Here is a 19,047-nt window from a genome sequence, read left to right as displayed (position 1 = left end):
GAACATGGGCTATTCCAGTCTAGGACCTCTCCTGAGCAGATTGTTTGTTGTGCTCGGTGCTGTAATTTTATGATATGGAAAAATGTCATCTAGTCAGTAGTCAGGGTCACTAAACTTGTTCCACTTGAGTCCACAAAAATATCTCCTCCAGAGGCCTGGTTGGTCTTTGCCCAGTTTGCCAACTAGCCTCATAGCCATCCCATAATAAAACCAGTCTAATCCTTGGTGCAATAATGGTGAAGCATCTTTTTTATTCTTTGCTTAGCTTTGTCAACCTGAACGTTACTGTGGTTGATCACGGTGGCCAGGTGGCAAACCATAATGCTAACGGTAACTGCTGATCGAAATGGACGTTGAAAGAGAGATTCAATGCTGGCTTCGTTTTGATAAGACGGATGGAAGGATCTCAGCAGCATGTAGTTAGATACAGCATTCAGAGCTGGCATCAGCACTTTGTCATGGCAATCAGGTTGTATGGATATACACTAAGGGTAATGAGTCACATGTACAGGTCTTGTTAACCACAAACAACACAGCAACTCCCCACGCTCTGCTTTGCAAAACGTATTCTCTCTAAGGTATTCTTTATTGAGCCCCTGGATAAACAATCTCTGCAGGATCTCCGCTAAAGTGCCAGGCTGTGACAATGTAGCTGTGCTGGTGGTGCCCATACTGGGACTTTCTCCTGGCATGTACACAGGGCCCAAAGTTGGTGTTTTGATAGATTTCTCCCTCCCTCTATTGTGCTCAGTGTATGTGCCGATAACCAGGAAAAGCAGTTACAAGCAGAAAAATGCCTAAGTATCACAACAAACGGATTTATTGAAGTATTCTCAGACCCTGGCCAGAATCCTGACAAAAGGACTTTGGTGGGGTCTGATCATGTTGACTGCACACACAGACTCATGCTGGCATTACTAATTTGCAGTTGCTGACAGAGCAAACAGGAGATAAAGTACATTCAATAAAAGCAGTAGGTAGCTAGATGTATGGAATATTGCTGTGTGTGGAACGGGATGCAGTGATTAAAAACAATACAGTGCCATGGGAACAGTGTTCTCCAAACTACAGGCCAGTGCCCTGGAGCCAGTGCAGTTAAACAAGACAGATAGGAGTACGCAACAGCTCCATTCACGGCCAGGGCAGCACAATACCCCTTACCTAGTGCCTTTACTCAGGCTATCGCTACACTAGAGAGCTTACACCGATGCAGCAGTGCCTCTGTAAGCTCCCTCGTGTAGCTGCTCTTAGAGTACGTCTATACTACTCGCTGGATTGGCGGGTAGTGTTTGATGTATCAGAGATCGATTTATTGCGTCTCCTCTGGACGCCATAAATCGATCTGCGAATTGATGCCCATACTCCACCTCGGCAGGAGGAGTAAGCAGCGTCGACGGGGGAGCCACGCCAGTCGACTCGCCGCCATGAGAACGGCCAGGTAAGTCGAACTAAGATACTTCAACTTCAGCCACGCGAATGTTGCTCAGGGCGGTAGCTTATTCACACCCCTGAGCGACATAGGTTATGCCAACTAAGTGACAGTGCAGACATAGCCTCAGAAGCAATTAAATAGGCCTGACAAAGATTTGGCTGCAACCTTTGCAGCTGGGGCTGTGCATGCAAATGTCACATGTGATTACTTTGTGTGAATATGGCAACATATAATTACCATAGAACCCAGTTTATCCAAACCTCCATTATGCGGCTCTTATTGACCGAACCACCCACGCATACACAGGATCATGGGACACTGACATCACCTCCATCGTAGTGTTCACGTGCCATGTTTTCAGTCTTGTAAATTATTGACACTACTAAGCAAAAATGCATAGTGCTGTCATTGGATGCTAAATTAGAGATTATTAATAAAATAAAAAAAAGAATCACTAGCAAAAATAGCCCAAAATTATAGCATTGGATAAAGCACAGTATTGGACATCAAACACAATGCAGAGGAAATTCTTAAATATTGCGTGAATAACTCTGCATACTGGAAGACCATGAAGCAACTGAACGATGCTGGTCTAGATGAAGCCCTTTATCTGTGGTTTATACAGGCGAGAGAGAAAGGCATTCCTGTTAGTGATCCTTCACTATACGAGAAGGCTTAAGGCTTTCATCAAGGTTTAGAAAGAGACACATGTTTCTCTGCTAGTCAGGGCTGGCTCGGTCAGTTTAAAAAGCATCATGACATCCGACAACTAGCAGTCACCATGGAAAAGCTGTCTGCTGATTCAGGAGTTATTTCTGACTATTAAAAAAAAGAAAAGGCAAGTATCTTAGCTGAGCACAACTTGTCACTGGAACAGATTTACAACTGTGACGGGTCTTGCTGCCAGAATGGAAAGATCTGCGCCTGGCTACAAAAGGAGCAAAGAACCTTTGACAGCCCTGGCCTGTGCTAATGCTAGTGGCACATACAAGCTCCTGTTAATTATCATTGGTAAAGCAATGAATCCGCGTACGCTTAAAAATGCAAAAATGGACGCTTTGCCTGTCCTCTACAAATCACAAGGAAAAACATGGATGAACAATGTTTTGTTTCATGATTGAGTTTTTTAAAACTTTTCTTCCAAGCATGCGAGCTCATGTGAACTAAAAACAGCATCCCATTGAAAGCTATCTTACTGCTGGACAATGCAGTCGCTCACCCTGATGACTGAGGGCTCACCTCCCAAGATGACCTGATCTTCTGGGGGGGGTTTTCTCCCTCCAAATGTAACTTCTCTGTGCAGCCTCTGGACCAAGGTGTGCTGTAAAGTCTAAAACAATGCTATCAACAAGATCTTCTCAATTGACTACTGATGTCTGATGAAGCAGTTGAAAATAAAGGCAACATGTTGCAGCGCTGGAAAAAAAATCAGTATCGAGGATGCTAGATACAGGGTTGCAGAAGCATGGGAAGACATCTCCAGGTCAACCTTACAAACACTGAGGAAAAATCTGTGGCCTGAAGTTATTGCTGACACTCAGAACAGTCACTGGGCAGCTGCAACAACAGGACTGGCAGGTGAAGAAGAGACCAGTGCTTTTGTGGATCTCCTCCATAAGACTTCCTCACTGCACAGAAGTTGACGAAGATGATTTTGCAGATTGGCTTGAAAATGATGCTAACTACCCTGGCCATCTGTTACTGGATGGTGCCAAAATCTTACAGACTGTACCAGATGCTGACAGCGACTATGCAGTTGAAGAGTCAGCTGAGAAAGAATTGATGGGAAAAAATTCTCACTGTGATGCTACAATAGCAGGAAACCTCTTCCTTCAATACTTGGAGCAACAGCCCAATACTGACCCCTCTGAACTGCTGTTGATGAAACAACTCCATGATCGCACAGTGAAGAAGAGAACCTTTCATCTAAAACAACGCAAACTGTCAGATTTTTTTCCAGGCATTATAAATGCGAGTCCTGCTGTACCTACCACTATGCTATGTACTGTACTTTCTGCATATCACGTGTTGTTGTTACCATTAGTATTGCTGTTACAACTTCAGATCATTTCTGCATTTTTTTAAAACTGGTACTCTTTACTAGAAGTAATGGTTCGTGTACACTGTAAATAAGGAAGGAGGTTATGTTTTAATGCTTTGTAATGATTATCATTTTTGCAAATTTTTTAAATTGTACTCTTTGTGATGTTGTGTGTACATAAGCTAGAGATGGTAACTTGTGTAACATTAAACAGACTTTGTAGGCCAATGTTTATCAACCTAGTATCAGAACAGACTTAGGAGGTTGCAAGTACAGAGCCAGTATTAGGGGGTGGCAAGCAAGGCAATTGCCTGGGACCTCACGCCACAGGCCCCAGGGAAGCTAAGTTACATGCTTCAGCCAGTGATGAGCTCCCGAAATCCTAATAACCAATTCCCTACAGGGTCCTCGGTGGCACTTTGGTGGGAGGATGGTCTTAACTCGCTCCGTTTTTTTCGGTGGCGGGTCCTTCACCCGGAATGAGTGAAGACACACTCCTCCATCCGCTGCTGAAGTGCCACCGAAGACCCGATAGGGAATCACGTGGTGAGCACAAGCCCCACGTGCCTGTCTCCCCCCCCATCCAACCCCAACCCAACCCACGTCCTACCCCCAACTGCCACGCTCAGAACCTGCAACCCATCAAACCTCGCTCACTCCTTGTTCCCTCACCACCCCCTCCTGAGACCAGGGGTGAAAGTAAGTCCAGTGACTTACCGGTACACTGGGGCCAGCTCTGGCCCGCAGAAGAGGCGGGGCCTAGGGCAGAAGGGATGTGGCTGAGGGAGTCAGAGCCAGCCCCAGCCCACCCTGTAAGGTAAGTGCTGCCGCTGCCACCCCTCCCAGCCCGCCCCCCCCCCCCCGTGGTAGCAGCAGCAGCCTTGGGCTCTGAGGGCTATTTAAAGGGCCTGGGGATCCCCTGCTTCTACTACCCCAGCCCTGTAAATAGCCACAGGAGCCCTGAGGAAGTGGAGGGGCTCCTGTGGCTATTTAAAGGACCAGGGCAGCAGAGACAGCTGGAGCACCGGACTTTTTAAATAGCCCTCAGGGCCCCACAGCCCTACCCCAGGGCTCCAGCAGTGCGGCTCTGGTGGCAATTTAAAGGGCCTGGGACAGGACGGTCCTGTGGACCAGACTTTGCCCAACTGCTGGGCCCTTTAATAACTGGTTCCACATCGGCTTCTAAATTTAAAACCAGTTCTTGCGAACTGGTGCGAACCGGCTCCAGCTCACCACTGGCTTCAGCCCCAGGTGCAGGGTTCCAGCTGTCAGCCGTGGGAAGCAAGGCTTGGTCTGTCAGTTGTAATTTAAAATCTGATCCTAACCTGAAATAATCCAATAGTTTAAATTTTCTAGCAGTGATGTCTCAGGCAAGGCCTGACTCAAGTGGCCTAAGGGGAAAAAGGGTTTTAAATGTCCTAAACATTCCCTAAACCTGCCACGGTTGCTCCTTCTAACTTCAGCAACTGCTCTTACCCTTTCCCGCAGAAAATCAAATACTAGGTGACTTGATTACACGCTCCCTCTCCTTATTACAGTTATGCTGATCCAGTCAGGGCACAGAAACAATACTATGTGGCTAAGGTGACTATTTACACAGCAGTAAGAGAGCATAACAAATACAGACAGTGAACAACTTTCAAAGAGCTCATATACAAAAAAATTTCAGCCTGAATAGTTTGAACAATTATGAATAACAGTTGAAATGCTGAACAATTCACAAACAGGAAAAAAAGCCAAAATGTGGATGAAGTGTTCACAATGAATAGTTTGACCATCTCTACTCTTGGTGCATTACCCCCAGAGCCAGTTGGAAAAACTTTGATGGAACCATATTGAACTGGAATATGCAGTTCTTTGAAATTCAAACATGTCGCAAAATCAGGTTGATTTTACCACTGTTTCATTTCAGAAGAAAAATGTGGAAAAAAGTTCAGACAGTAGTGAGATGTCTCATTTCAACATTTTTGGAACAAAATATTTAGATTTTTTTTGTTTTGAATTTACCTTGTTTTAATTTTTTTAAATGTTGTATTTTAATACAAAACACCCAATGTTGCAAAGTTTTGATTTCATCAAAATGAAATGTTTTGATTGACCTAAAACAATTTTTTTTTGTTTTTTCCTTTGTGGAGAATTTTAAAATGTTTTCATTATAATTTGGAACAAAGCTGAGCTTTGAAATTCTTTGCAAAATGAAATTTGTGTCTTCCACACACAGCTCCAATTACTATCTTTGACTAGAGATGGAACTGAACTGCAAACTTTAGATCCACACCCAAAGTCTTCTGACAGTCAGATGGGGTGAAATCCACCCTTTTCGGTTTACAATTCTGTAGAGATCTGTGCCTGCTGTAACGAATGGGTCAAGATCCAAATATTTCTGTAATTTGAGGTTTTTTTGGATCCAGGATTTTGGTTCAGATCTATTTTCGCTTATTATATTAGTGTGTTTCTGCTGCTGGTGAAAGAGAAGAAAATTTTCTTTTAGTGCACACCTATTGGAGAATACCCAGGGATTATTGTGCATCAGTGACATATATTGTTGTGTAAAAGTGGAACTGTGAGGACACTGGGAGTTGTTGAGAGAGAGGCCCTGTGCAGCGGGGCATGCTGCTAAAGAATAGGAGAGAGTTAAAGAATTGGGGGCAGTGGCAGGGCTGAGAGAAATGTCAGAAGTAGGCAGTGAAGTGAAATGAAATAGCAGCACAGAGCTCTCAGTTGTGGAACAGAAAGTGAGTTATTAGTGGAGAACAACTCAGGCGTTGTCTATACTAGCAACTTATAACTAGCAACTTGGTATAACTGCATTGTTCCGGGGTGTGGAAAATCTGTACCCCTGAGCGACATAGTTATAGTGACCTAACTCCCAGTGTAGACAGCACTATGTCGATGGGAAACCTCTCATCAGCACAGCTGCTGCCTCTCGGGGTGGTGGAGTACCAACACTGTCGGTGTAGATAGTGTCTCCACTAAGCACTACAGCAGAACAGCTACATGGCTGCAGCATTTTAAGTGTAAACAAGCCCTCAGTGTTGGAAAAGGGAGCTACATCGGTGAATCCATGCAGACAATTCTAATACAGGTAGGCCCAATTTCTGCTCCCATTGAAAGCGGGCAGCATTTGGTCTGCACCATCACTCACCGCTTGGCTCCAGTCTTTACTTATTTTCAGGAGCTGGTTATCCCATTAACTGTTGTATTTTCACAGCAGGTAGAAACTATTTTAAAGCTCTGCTATTAAGAAATCTAGACATGTTCAAGACAATTTTTTGCTATCTGCATATCCTATATTTTTGTTACATCTTATAAACATTGTATGTTTACTTGCAGATACCTAGTAGATGAAATTAAGAAACGAGAAGGATTCCAGCTTCTGTTGGAGGTAGGTGCCTATAGAACTGAGTTTGTTTTTTGTCAAATGCCAGTCTGTATTTTGGGTGCTTATTTAAATAAACTTGGTAAATTGCTGATGCACAGAAGTGTTAAACCACATCATATTGTCCATATTTCACATAATCAGTCTGTCCATTTCCCTTGCTTCCGGGGTTGTGTAGGCATTGGGACCTATGGCTTGAGTAATCCCATGTATGGCAATGGGTAGGGTTGCAAAAGGAGCACCCATGCTGGAGCTGGCTGGAATTTTTCAGTTAAAACTTCTGTCCTGAGAGTGAACTCTTCTTCATTTAAAAAAAAATAAAAATAAAATAAAACAATCCCCACCTCCTTCACCGTTTCCCCTGCACTCTCAAATTTCCAGTGTAGAACAACTGGCACTTTTCAACCAGCTCTACTGATAACTTTTTTTTCCTTCCAATTTACTCCATGGCAAAGTAAGTTGATGAAGATCCTGTTCGCAGAGAATGTGCTGAGCAGCAGGGGTCTCCGCTCCTGCCCCTGCTCAGCAACTTGGCCAGTGAGATCAGTACCTGGGGACATTGAGGAGGGCAGTCTATTTAGAGGAACCTTCAGAGTGTGTGTGTGTGTGTGTGTGTGTGGAGCAGCAATGGGAGAAGGAGCAGAGTAGACAGGAAGATGGGGAGTAACAGGATGGTGGAAGCATAGGGGGAGAAAAGGGCAGGAGGAAGAAGGGGGCAGCAGACACATGAAGAGCAAAAGGGTAGAAAGAGAATTAAAAAAACAGAAGTGAATTGTTTAAAATTGAAATGTGGGCTTATACTTGTGCTTTAACTATCATGGTTGGAGTGGAAGCTGAAAGAAACTGAAAACATATTTTTTTCCCAGTAAACTTCTGCTAATTTGGAGAGAGCACACGGGTTGGCGGGGGGATTATCCTGGGTAACGGGGTTCTGGGGAAGGTTTTGTGGCTTGTCTCAAGCATGTTTGAGTGCCAAGGTGTCCTGGAATTTGTAGTCCAGAACAACTGGTTGGAATTGTAAACAACTCAGCAGCAATATGTGCTGGGAAAGGGAAGGCAGGGATGTGAAATAGCTCAGGAAAGAGATCAGATTTAATGTGGGGTCCTCTACAGAGTGAAAAACCTAGAGAGAGCAGCCATAGCTTCTGGTGAGCCCTTTCAGTGAGGGGGTACCAGGAGTATGGGTGGGGCTGTGGGAAGGAGGAACAGATGGGAAGAGGCCTGCAGAAGAATAATAATCCTAAAGCGGGGTAAGCTACCCATTTGGGAAAAGGCTGCCAGTGACCTACAAGTGTCAGTCCTGCACCGAGGGTGAAGGTTTAGGTTTGTGCAAGGAAGCCCATGAAGGAAACTACCTGGGGCAAAAGAGCCTGATGGTGGGATTGGGCAGTTGCTTAATGTTTAGAGGCCGCAGGCTGGGACTTTTAGAGAATGTGGGAGAAAAGCTTTGCCTTCACTTGCTGCATGAAGGGATAAGATTGTTCAGACACTGAGGGAGGGATTGGAAACTGTGTGAAAAATGGCTAAGTGGAGCCAGTTTTTCTTGGACTTCTGTTGACTCTGGAAAAGGTAGAGTTTTCCTCACATAGCCAGAGGGTTCACCTACCCAGTGAATGAAGGGAAACTGAGGCATGCTGCATCTGATGAAGGGAAGATAAGCCACTGACTGCATGCACCCTCTGCCCTGAAACAGAACTGAGATTGAAACCCCAAATTAGCCAGCTAGCGCTTCAGCTCATGAGGAAACTACTGCATGTCTGGGGCTTGATCTAATCTTATTAGAGAAATATGGGACTTTTAGAGCTGAACTTCATTTCATTCTTCGGCAGCAGGTGGCAAGTCTGCTGATCTCTTCCTGCTGCTGATGATAATATTCTCCTTGCTGATCAAAGAATGTGTTAAATGCAGTTTAAAGTGAAGCAGTGAATATAAATAGTTCCCAGTGCCCTTTCATGAAAGAATTTGGCATAGTCTAGGTCGTCTGCATTCACTTGGGAGGAGGTCTGGGACTACCAGCAGTGTTTGCATTGGGGTAAATGATGGTGTGATCTAGCTATTTTCGTCCCTCTTTCAACATTTGTTCCTTCATTTTCAGCCGGCATCAGTGGGTATAGTAGGGTTTAGTAGTGGGGAGGTATGTTCTAATCCTCTCTATCCTTTGCCCCATATAAATAGAGCTCTGAATTGCAAAGACATGGCAGGTCACCATTAAGGCGGTGGAGTTTTTTGGGGAAGTTTAAATAGGACTGGGATGCATTAACTGTTTATCTAGATGGTGCTATGTGTCCTTCATTTGTCACAAAAAAACCTGGGCAGAATCTGTAGGTGCCTATTGGGAAAATGTGTGAATCCTACACGCAGAATCCTCAGAAGTATGAAGTGTCCTAATTTTAACCAGCCATGAATGGTCATTGCTGTGAGTCTCCCAACAAAAACAAGCTCTGAATTGAGCATAAAACGTAAGAGAGATACTCAGGAGCCGAGTGGAGAAGTGGAGTCTTTGTTTGTTCCGGTCACATTCAGAAATTTTGAGAGAATATCTCCTGGACAGGACATGTACATCACTCCAAGGAGTTTGGGACTCTTCTTAAAAGCATGGAATCCTAGCCTTAGGTCCATCATTATACCGTATGAGTACCAGGTGGTCAAAAAAATTGCCATTATAAGGGTTTTTTTAAATGAATAATAGGATTTTCTGAAACCAAATTTTTCCGATTTTTTTAATTATTATTGATGAAATTTCAAATTTTTTCCCCTTGAAATGAAAAATTAAGGAAAAATCAAAATATAAGTTTTAATTTTGAAATTGTGCTAAAATGCCCACCTTCTCTCTGCTTCCCTTCCCTCCTCCTTTATCCCACTGGAAAAGGAAGGTAGGGGTGTGTGTGTGTGTGTGTGTGTGTGTGTGTATAAGAACTTGAAGACTAGCCGCCTCATCCAGTGAGAGGGTGGGGGGAAAGCAGGGGTGGACATAGGCATTGTAGAGGAGTAATGGGGGTGAAAAAATATAAAAGTCAGCATTTGGGGTTTTTACTATGGCAACTAAACAAAAGCCCCTTCAATCCGATGAGTGATGTGTTTTTTTGTTTGGTGGGTTTTTTTTTTTATGAAACATTTCTAAAACTCAAACATTTTAGCTGAAAATTTTTTCAGAAATATAATAGAACTCTTTGACCTGCTCTTCCGAATATGATGTGACATAAGTGAGAGAGAAATAAGCGATCATTTTTTCTCTTACTCAGCCAGAGTATGCGAACATTTGCTTTTGGTACATTCCATCAAGCTTAAGAAAAATGGAGGAAGGACCTGAGTTCTGGGAGAAGCTCCATCAGGTGAGTAGTACATGTATGGCTTACTGGTTTATTATGATTATCCTTTCTGCCAGGGAAGAAGGAGAAATAGCTCCTGGATGTGCCCACCATTAACCCATCAATAGAATGTTATTTAATCCGTAGATAGATGATGCTAGGATTTCTAAGTTTATTATGCTCTCTTTTTAGACAAGGCTAAGTTTTTCTTAATTAATGTAACAAAAGCAGACATTATGCAAGTATTCAGTTTACTATCAAAATTGTTAGCGGATGATGGAGTGGAGAGAAGAGAAACAGTCTTGTCTGTATCTGTTGTCTAGACAGAGCGTTCATTACCTATTTCATACATGTAACATTGTCCTTGGGACTTGTCTTGCATTATCAGTGGATAATGTAAGGGAAGAAGTGTTTAAGAATACATTTCTGATGTTAAGCAACCCATAAAAGGAAGTAGGACTAGAAAAAATTAATGGTGAACGTTTTGGTAACTTTTTGTCACTCATAGAAAATTACTAACATTTTGAAAATGGACTAAATTATTTGATCAGAGTAAATTAACTACAGAGGAGCCTACAGTTAAGATTAATTAGAAAAGTAATGGAAACTGTGATATTTGTGTATTATTGAATAAGAAACTCTGAAACAAAGTGAGCCAAGCCGATTGTTGGTGGATGGCTTGTTCTGCTTTTCCTTTTAACACACATTAACTAGGCAGTAGAAATGCGAGGTGGAGTGAGGATATATAAATCCTAGACACAGCTAGGAAATCTTTTCTGCAGAGCCCAACTCTCTTCTCCCAGTTGTGCTCACAACACAAAAAGACCCCCTTTGAATTAAAGCAGGATACTTCTGTCTTCGGGGATGAGATCTTCTCTCCCCCAAATACTCTTTTTTTTTTTTTTTTTTAATTTTTTTTTTTTACAATAAAATATTACTTAACACTTATACAAGCCCCATAAGCAAAAATGGGTCAGATACTCAGCTGGTGTAAGTCAGCAGAGCTCCATTGCCTGCAACAGAGCTATGCTGTTTTACATCAGCTGAGGATCTGGCCCATGGCCCCTGCTCCAAGAAGCTTATAAAGTATGTTAGGTGCTCTATGGCCCCAAGCAGGGTGGGGTTAAAAAGAGAGGTTTCCATATTCCATATCGCAAGATGCCGCACGTGTTGGGTCAGATCATGAGAACTCCTTATTGCAAGATGCTTCCTCTCCCCTCCATACACAACTGTCAATGGCCTCTCACTGTAACAGTGCCTGTGCCCCTCAGGGAGCAAGACTCTGAAAACGGGGCAGGGAGGAGCATAGAAGAGGGGAAGTGATGGCCCCCCACCTTTCTCTGTGCCCACTTATGTAGAAGGGCTGGCGCACTAGGGAGGAGGGTAGGTGGGTAGAGATGGAATAGAGGGAGCACCTTACCGCACTCGGAGAATGCCTTCCTGAGTCTCCCCAGTGCTGCCCCTGGAGCAGTGCAGCTCCACTCACCACCTATCAGGGCTGTGGTGTAAATACACCTCTACCTCGGTATAACTGTCCTTGGGATCCAAAAAATCTTACTACATTTAGGTGAAACCGTGTTATATTGAACTTGCTTTGATCTGCCGGAGCGCACAGCGCCACCCCCCCCGGAGTGCTGCTTTACCACGTTATATCTGAATTCGTGCTATATCGGGTGGCGTTATATCGAGGTAATGGTGTACCACAACGTATCCCATTCTGTTAGCTTTGTCAAGTTAGCTTTTATAAGGTTGGCATGGGACTCTGCATCCCAGTAGAAGGTAGGTTGTAGGAAAGGATTTGAAGGAAGAAAGGGAGTTTCTGTACAAAGGAAGAGAAGAGTGTTTTCCTTCCCCTTCCCAATAATCCAGGGGGCAGCTCTGTGGTTATTTTATTTCTCCATCCACAGCACTGGAGGGCGGGGTGGCAAATGTGGGACACAAAGTGCAACAGGGACTCACAGTGAGAGAGAGAAGCAGAAAATAATATAGCCGAAAGATTCAAACACCTGGGGGTTAATGTCTTTAACATTAGTATAATTTAGTTCCATGATTCAATGTTGTTGATTTAAATAATTTATAATAATTAATCTAATAATTAATAATAAACTAATTAGTAAAAAGGTGAAAGAAAAGAGAGTAGTAAGGAGTGCAATCCTTGCCAAGATATTTAAGACCTAGATAGCTGAAGATTTAAGAGGCTTGTTGCATCATGTCATCGTTATTCAGTGTGGAGATGTATACGATTTCCTTCTTAACTGCTGGCACTTCCTGAATATCTTCATTATTTCACTAAAATGAGCATTAAAAAAAATTAATATACAATATGTCTTTTCATACCATGCTTAAACACAGTAATTATTCCATTTAGACAAAGATCAGTCATCTAATTTTTTGATGATCTGCAAGTCTGTGAATAATTAAGTGAGGATGTATGTTAGAAATTCCTTGTGCTGTTCATTGATTTATTACACTGCATATTCAGCAATAGAACTCAGAATTGTACACTGTTTTCTAAGGTTATTTATGTTTAGTGCTTGTGACAGATGCTAAGCTAACAGCACTGGGACCATATCCTCAGCCTTGCTAAGGTGACTTTCTACCATTAGAGTGATGCCAAGTAACCTTAAAGCTTCCCTGCACTTTGACTTTACTCCAGACTTCATGGCCCACATGTGTCAGGACTGGCGGAATCCATGGTGGGATCTGATTATGATGTCACAGCTATTGTTGTCCTGCATAACCTGTTATCTCTCTCAACGCATTTTTCCATTTAATTCTTACTGTAAATTTGTACAGAATATAAAACTAGAATGCAGGCTCCTATTAAAGCAAAAATCTGTGGGTAGGTGGAGGAGGAGGAGGAGGAGGGTGAATGCACTTTCCATACCACTGGAAGCAGATGTGATACTGCCAACAGTAGATATTCATCGGCGTATATACTGGGGCATTTTAAAGAGCAGAAGACAACGATGGTGGAGGGGAAAAATAAGGTCAGACATTAGTAATGTAGTGGATATGGGCTTTATTTGGAGCATTCAGCACTGCACCATAAAAGAGTAAAATATTTTCAAGAGTACAGTAACTAGAGGTCCCACTGAAAACCAGGGCCCGATTGTGCTAGGACTTGTACACATGCACAGTGAGAGAGAGTCCTTGCTCTAAAGAGCTTATATCACCTTAAATGCCTCTTGAGTGCCTGGCACACAGCACAAACGTGCGAGCAAACTACAGGTTCAAACCAAATGCTTTAAACACGATTCTGAAAAAGTAAAGGAAGATGATAGGAGGGATTTCTTTCTTGGGCTTATAAAAAAAATAAGTGGAGCATCCTGGCAAATGGGAAGCTTTTGTTACAATCAGATAGGAAATTAGCGTGGATCTGGGTATGCTTCGCACTGCAAAATAAGGGAAATTGCTTCTAACCTGGAATTGATGCAACTCATTGGATAAAGTGACATGCCTTGAATAGCTTTGTTAGTACTGTACATGTCCCTTGATGGGTTTTTTTCCTGCTCATTCTTTTACAAATGCCCTGTAAATAGGTACAATTTAAAACAAAGGGAGCCAATGTAATATAAAGCTAATTAAAGACATGTTGAAGAAAGAAAACTGTGGTGCTCCTTACCACAGTAAGGAGGGGGAAGGGAGGGGGAAGGGAAAGGAGAGTGGAAATTTAAAGCCAGCCCCCTCTGCACTTCAGATGGTATCGTTTCATAACTACAAATATCCATGTGTATTTGTGTTCATAAAGGGGTCAAGTTCTGGCCCCACCATGGCTCCGTTTGCAGGGCCCCAGCAGCACAGAGGAAGGAAACTGGCTCCATCACGGTAGCTGGGGATTCCTGCTGCATGAGCGAATCCCTACAAGGCACTGAAATTGCATAGCTGGTTCCTGGTCATGCCACCCCTGCAGCCTTCTGTCCAGGGATGTGTTGGGGAGGAGAAGGGGTTTGTCGGGGTGCAGCTGGAACATGTTGCATTCCAGCTCTCCTCCACTGACCAATGACCTTGCCAGCTGGTATAGTTTAGAGGAGATTGCAGGCTGCTCCAAACTCTGCTGGTCCTCGGACAAGCATAAAACCAGCACCAAGAAAAGGGAGCAGTAACTTTTTTCTGGTTGATTTCCTGTTCTACTGGCCCATTGGAATCTGTGCTCAGAAGAGGATATGGGCCATAACTTTATGTATTCATGTAGGATGAAATTTATTCCAGTGCAGTGAACCAATGGAACATACTAGACGCCATATAAGCCCATAAGGCCGGATTTAAGTGATATAACTGACCTCGTGGTGGTCCTTTGCACTGGGGTGGATTTCATCTATATTGTATTTCTAAACAATATATACTAGAGCATCATATTCCTGTCACGTCAGTATGGCTTCTATACAAAATTATTTTAGTTCTGATACTGGCCTTTCAGTCTGAAAGTTGATTTGGATTTTGCCTTTTTGTGTTTGGATGTTGTCCTTTATAGGATTTTTTGGTCAAGTTTTACAAACGTTAGTTTGATTATATTTCAATGACCAGAAGGCAAAGCATTTTATGAGTGTAAGATACTTTTTCTGCATTCGTATGTAGTTGTGCTATAAAACCTGAACCTTGGTGTGTCATTTCCCCCTTTATCCAGACTAACTCCTTCCCCACTTCTACCCACCCTTGGAGAAAAACATGTTTCTGATCAGCGGATAGCTAGATTGGTAAAAGAGCCTGTCACACGGGTAGTGTTCTGATACATTTATAGACTGAAAAGCTGTCTATCAATGCAGAAATGTAAGGCCGTTGAAATAGAGTTGTCTTGGCAACTTCTGAGTCTTGTAGTACTAATCAAATACAAATCAAGGGCCCAATTCTGCACACCCAAAATATCCATTGACTGCAATAGGAGTTTTGAGCAGGCAAGAAATGCAGGATCTAGAATAATCTGGACAGCTAATATTTGCCCCTTCATTATTTATCTTAGGACAGCAACAAATTAATGACATAATTAACAACTGCTACGTTAAACAAGAAGGGCCAGTCTTTGCACAGCCAAATGGCCCCTGTAAGTTTTGTCTGCATATGGTTTGCAGGATTTGGGCTTAGAGTGTTGTCTGTTTTACCCCATTAGTCTCTTGGTATGATACTTTACATTTCCCTTTTCCTCATTAAGATATTGACTTAAAAATGTGTACTTCGGGAGAGTAGGTGTTGCAGTCCTGATTCTGTAAACCCTTGTTTGCACGAGTAATTCTTAATCTCAGCAAAGCATCATGGGCTGTAGAATCAGTCTGTGTGAGCCAATGAATCCCCATATAAGGACTCATCCAACTCCCATTAAAATAAATGTAGAGATTTGCACTGAAATCCATGGGAGTTGGATTGACCCAATAGTCATGGCTATGATGGATTGGGAGTTGCTCTGTAATAATTAATATTAATATTGTTTGTCGGAGTGTTTTCTGTATGACTATAATAGTTTAATGCCATTGGAGAATGTCTGCAAAACAGGCAGGAAAGGAAAGAATGGCTCAAGATAAGCCACCCTTCACTTGAGACTTGTTAAGGGACAATGTCAGGACTACTAGCTTTAAAGGGTATGTCTATACTGGCAGAGTTACCTTGCTGGCAGTTACAGTGCCACTCAGAGAGCGCTGAAGGGAAACCGCTGTTGTGTGTTCACACTGTCAGCTGCCTGTGCAATAGCATGTTCACACTTGCAGTGGTGTTTGGAGTGGGCAGCTGGGTAGCTCCCACAGAGCATCTCTTCCTCTTCTGCCGCTAAGAGTTGTGGGAAGGACAGGGGGCGGGTCGCAGGGCATCCTGGGTTCTGTCCCAATGCCCCGTGATGCATTGCTTCGCATCCCAGCAATCCCTGTGCTTCCGTCTGCAATTGGCACCATCTTTCAACAGTTTGTGTACTGCGCGCTCTGCCTCTTTGGTGTGCAGGAATGGATCCCGCACTGTTGACCAATTTGCTGCTCGCTCTCACTAACGTCATGAGTGGCAATGGAGTTATTCCTTAACTTACAAAGGCGAGAGCAGTTCAACATTGATCTTACCATGCGTAGTAACTACAACACGAGATTGTCTGCGGCATTCACTGATGTGCTGACCACACTGGAACAACAGTTTTGGGCTCGGGAAATGAGCAGAGAATGGTGGAATCACATTGTCATGCATGTCTGGGGCCTTGGCTACACTTGGAGGTCTGCAGTGCTGGGAGTTACAACTGTCTTCGTACAGCTGTGTAGGGAAAGCGCTGGAGTGTAGCCACACTGATGTCTACCAGCACTGCAGTGTGGCCACATTTGCAGCATTTGCAGCGCTGTTGGGAGTGGTGCATTATGGCCAGCTATCCCACAGAGCACCTCGTCCCGTTTTGGCTCCGTGGGTTGTGGGAAGGGGACGGAAGGGTGTGGGTCATTCTACTTCCTGTCCCAACGCCCTGTGATGCATCGCTTTGCCTCCCAGCAGTCCCTGTTTTTCCGTCCACGTTTGGCACCATTGTGACTCTCCCAACGGTTTCTGTGCAGCGCGATTTCTGTGGGAAATGGAGCCCGAACTGCTGAGGAGTATGCTGACGAGTCTCGCCAGCACATCACATTTGGCAGTTGAGCTATTCCTTAAGCTCCAAAGTGATGAGGAGTCCGACGATGATTGCGAGTCGCCTGACGCGTATGACACGACATTGCTTATGTCTTTCACGGAAATGCTAAGCACCGTGGAACGCCGCTTTTGGGCTCGGGAAACAAGCACTGAGTGGTGGAATCACATTGTCATGGAAGTCTGGGATGACGAGCAGTGGCTGCAGATCTTTCAGATGAGAAAAGCCACTTTCATGGGACTGTGTGCTGAGCTTGCCCCCACCCTGCAGCGTAAGGATCCGAGATTGAGAGCTGCCCTGCCGGTGGGGAAGCAGGTGGCTATTGCAGTCTGGAAGCTGGCAACTCCAGACAGCTACCGATCAGTCGGGAACCAGTTTGGAGTGGGAAAGTCGACCGTTGGAGTCGTTTTGATGCAAGTTTGCAGGGCCATTAATCGCATCCTGCTAAGAAGAACCATGACTCTGGGGAACGTGCAGGACATTGTGGATGGCTTTGCACAAATGGGTTTCCCTAACTGTGGAGGGGCAATAGATGGGACGCATATTCCTATTCTAGCACCACCCCACCTAGCATCCGAGTACATTAATCGGAAGGGGTATTTCTCTGTGGTTTTCCAGGTGCTTGTGGATCACCATGGGTGTTTCATTGACATTAACACAGGCTGGCCTGGAAAGGTGCATGATGCACAAATCTTTCGGAACACTGGCCTGTTCAAGAAGATGCAGGCAGGGACTTTTTTCCCAGACCGGAAGATCACAGTAGGGGACGTTGAAATGCCCATTGTGATCCTTGGAGACCCCGCTTACCTGTTAATGCCTTGGCTCATGAAACCGTATACAGGGAAGCTTGACAGGAGCAAGGACCGGTTCAACTACAGGCTGAGCCAGTGCCGAATGACTGTGGAATGTGCTTTTGGCCGTTTAAAAGGGCACTGGCGATCTCTATATGGGAAGCTAGACTTGGGGGAAAGCAGCATCCCTGCGGTTATATCCACGTGCTGTACCCTCCATAATATTTGTGAAGGGAAGGGTGAAACATTCAGTCAGGCATGGACTTCTGAGGTTCAACGCATGGAGGCTGAATTTGCACAGCCAGAGAGCAGGGCTACTAGAGAGGCCCAGCACAGGGCTTCAAGGATCAGAGATGCCTTGAGGGAGGAATTTGAGGCTGAAAACCAACAGTAATGTTTGATGCCTTGCATGGGAGTGAAGTGCAGTGGTTGCAATGTTAGTAGGAATCTCTTTTTCCTAAGCTGATTTGCAGTGCCTGTTTCTTTCCTGTTCTAAGATATCTTTGACTTTCTGCAATAATAAAGACTGTTTTCAAAGCCAAAGAATTCATTTATTGAAAAGAAAATAACTTTATTGACAGACACACAACATTTTGGGAACCTAAAAGGGCAAGGGGCTGGGCTGTGGAACTGAACAGTCACAGGTTTGAATATGTCCTGTCTGGAGTGCTGTGCAATGACTGCTGCACTTCAGGATGCCTATACTGCATGGTGATGGGGGCTGAGTGCAGAGGATAAGGGTCGTAGTTCTCAGGGCTGGTTGGTGTTGGAGGCAGCTGGTGGAGGTAAGAACCTGGATGCTGGGAAAGGGGGTTTTGAGCTGACATTGGGGCACAAGGGAAAGAGCTTTGGGACAGGGGCGGGGGCTGTGCGGTAGTGCTCTGCCTGCATGGCTACGAGCGCCTGCCTGGATAGAGTCGGCTTGGGGCACCAGGATGCTTATCAGCTGCTTTGTGCTTTTCTTCCTGGCCACTGTGTTTCTCTGGCGGATCCTGCTTTCCCTTTCCCTCCAGTCTTGCAATTTTTTATTCTCTCTGGCAGAGTGATCCATAACTGTTTGCAGCAGCTCATCTTTGCTTTTTCACGGCTTCTTCCGCAGATTTTGGAGTCTTTGAGCTGCTGTTAACACGGGCAGCTGAGAACTCAAAGTCGCTTGTGGAAAGGAAAAAAAGGCTACAGTTAACAGAGGCAGCATTGTTTATATCTCAGACAGTTATTCCCAGACAGTGAAGGAGTTTACAGTCTTCACTGTAGCATAATTTTCCCATACCAAAGAGAGCGCACATAACCCACAGGAGCCCCGAAATGGTGAGTAAGGGGGACTGATTACTTCATTTGAGCATTTGTGCTGGGGTTTCTGTGCATTGGGGAAAGCAAACTGCTGCAGGGGGCACCTACAGTGAACACTCTCCCAACATTTTCCACAGAAGTTAATCCTGGAAGATATCTCGCTGCTGCGGGTCACCTGGGAAGCGCGGGAGGATCTTCTGCAGCAATGCGGATTCCTCCATGG

At 44.3% G+C, this 19,047-nt stretch overlaps 2 protein-coding genes across 2 annotated transcripts in view; one reads left to right on the top strand and one right to left on the bottom strand.

The window, feature by feature from the left end:
• Positions 1-19,047, bottom strand: part of GPD1L (glycerol-3-phosphate dehydrogenase 1 like) — an 844,690-nt gene that overhangs the window by 670,256 nt on the left and 155,387 nt on the right. The gene's annotated exons all lie outside the window — the stretch shown is intronic.
• The window catches only part of GADL1 (glutamate decarboxylase like 1), a 132,986-nt gene that overhangs the window by 58,816 nt on the left and 55,123 nt on the right, over positions 1-19,047 (top strand). Inside the window, exons 13-14 of the mRNA XM_050938467.1 lie at positions 6,807-6,858; positions 10,095-10,184. Of these exons, the coding sequence (XP_050794424.1) occupies positions 6,807-6,858; positions 10,095-10,184 (142 nt within the window). The remainder of the gene's footprint in view (positions 1-6,806; positions 6,859-10,094; positions 10,185-19,047) is intronic.

This window comes from Gopherus flavomarginatus, chromosome 2 (assembly GCF_025201925.1).
Source record: "Gopherus flavomarginatus isolate rGopFla2 chromosome 2, rGopFla2.mat.asm, whole genome shotgun sequence".
Lineage (NCBI taxonomy): Eukaryota > Metazoa > Chordata > Testudines > Testudinidae > Gopherus > Gopherus flavomarginatus.
Note: the sequence above shows the minus strand (reverse complement) of the source record. Positions and strands in the feature narration are given on the sequence as shown.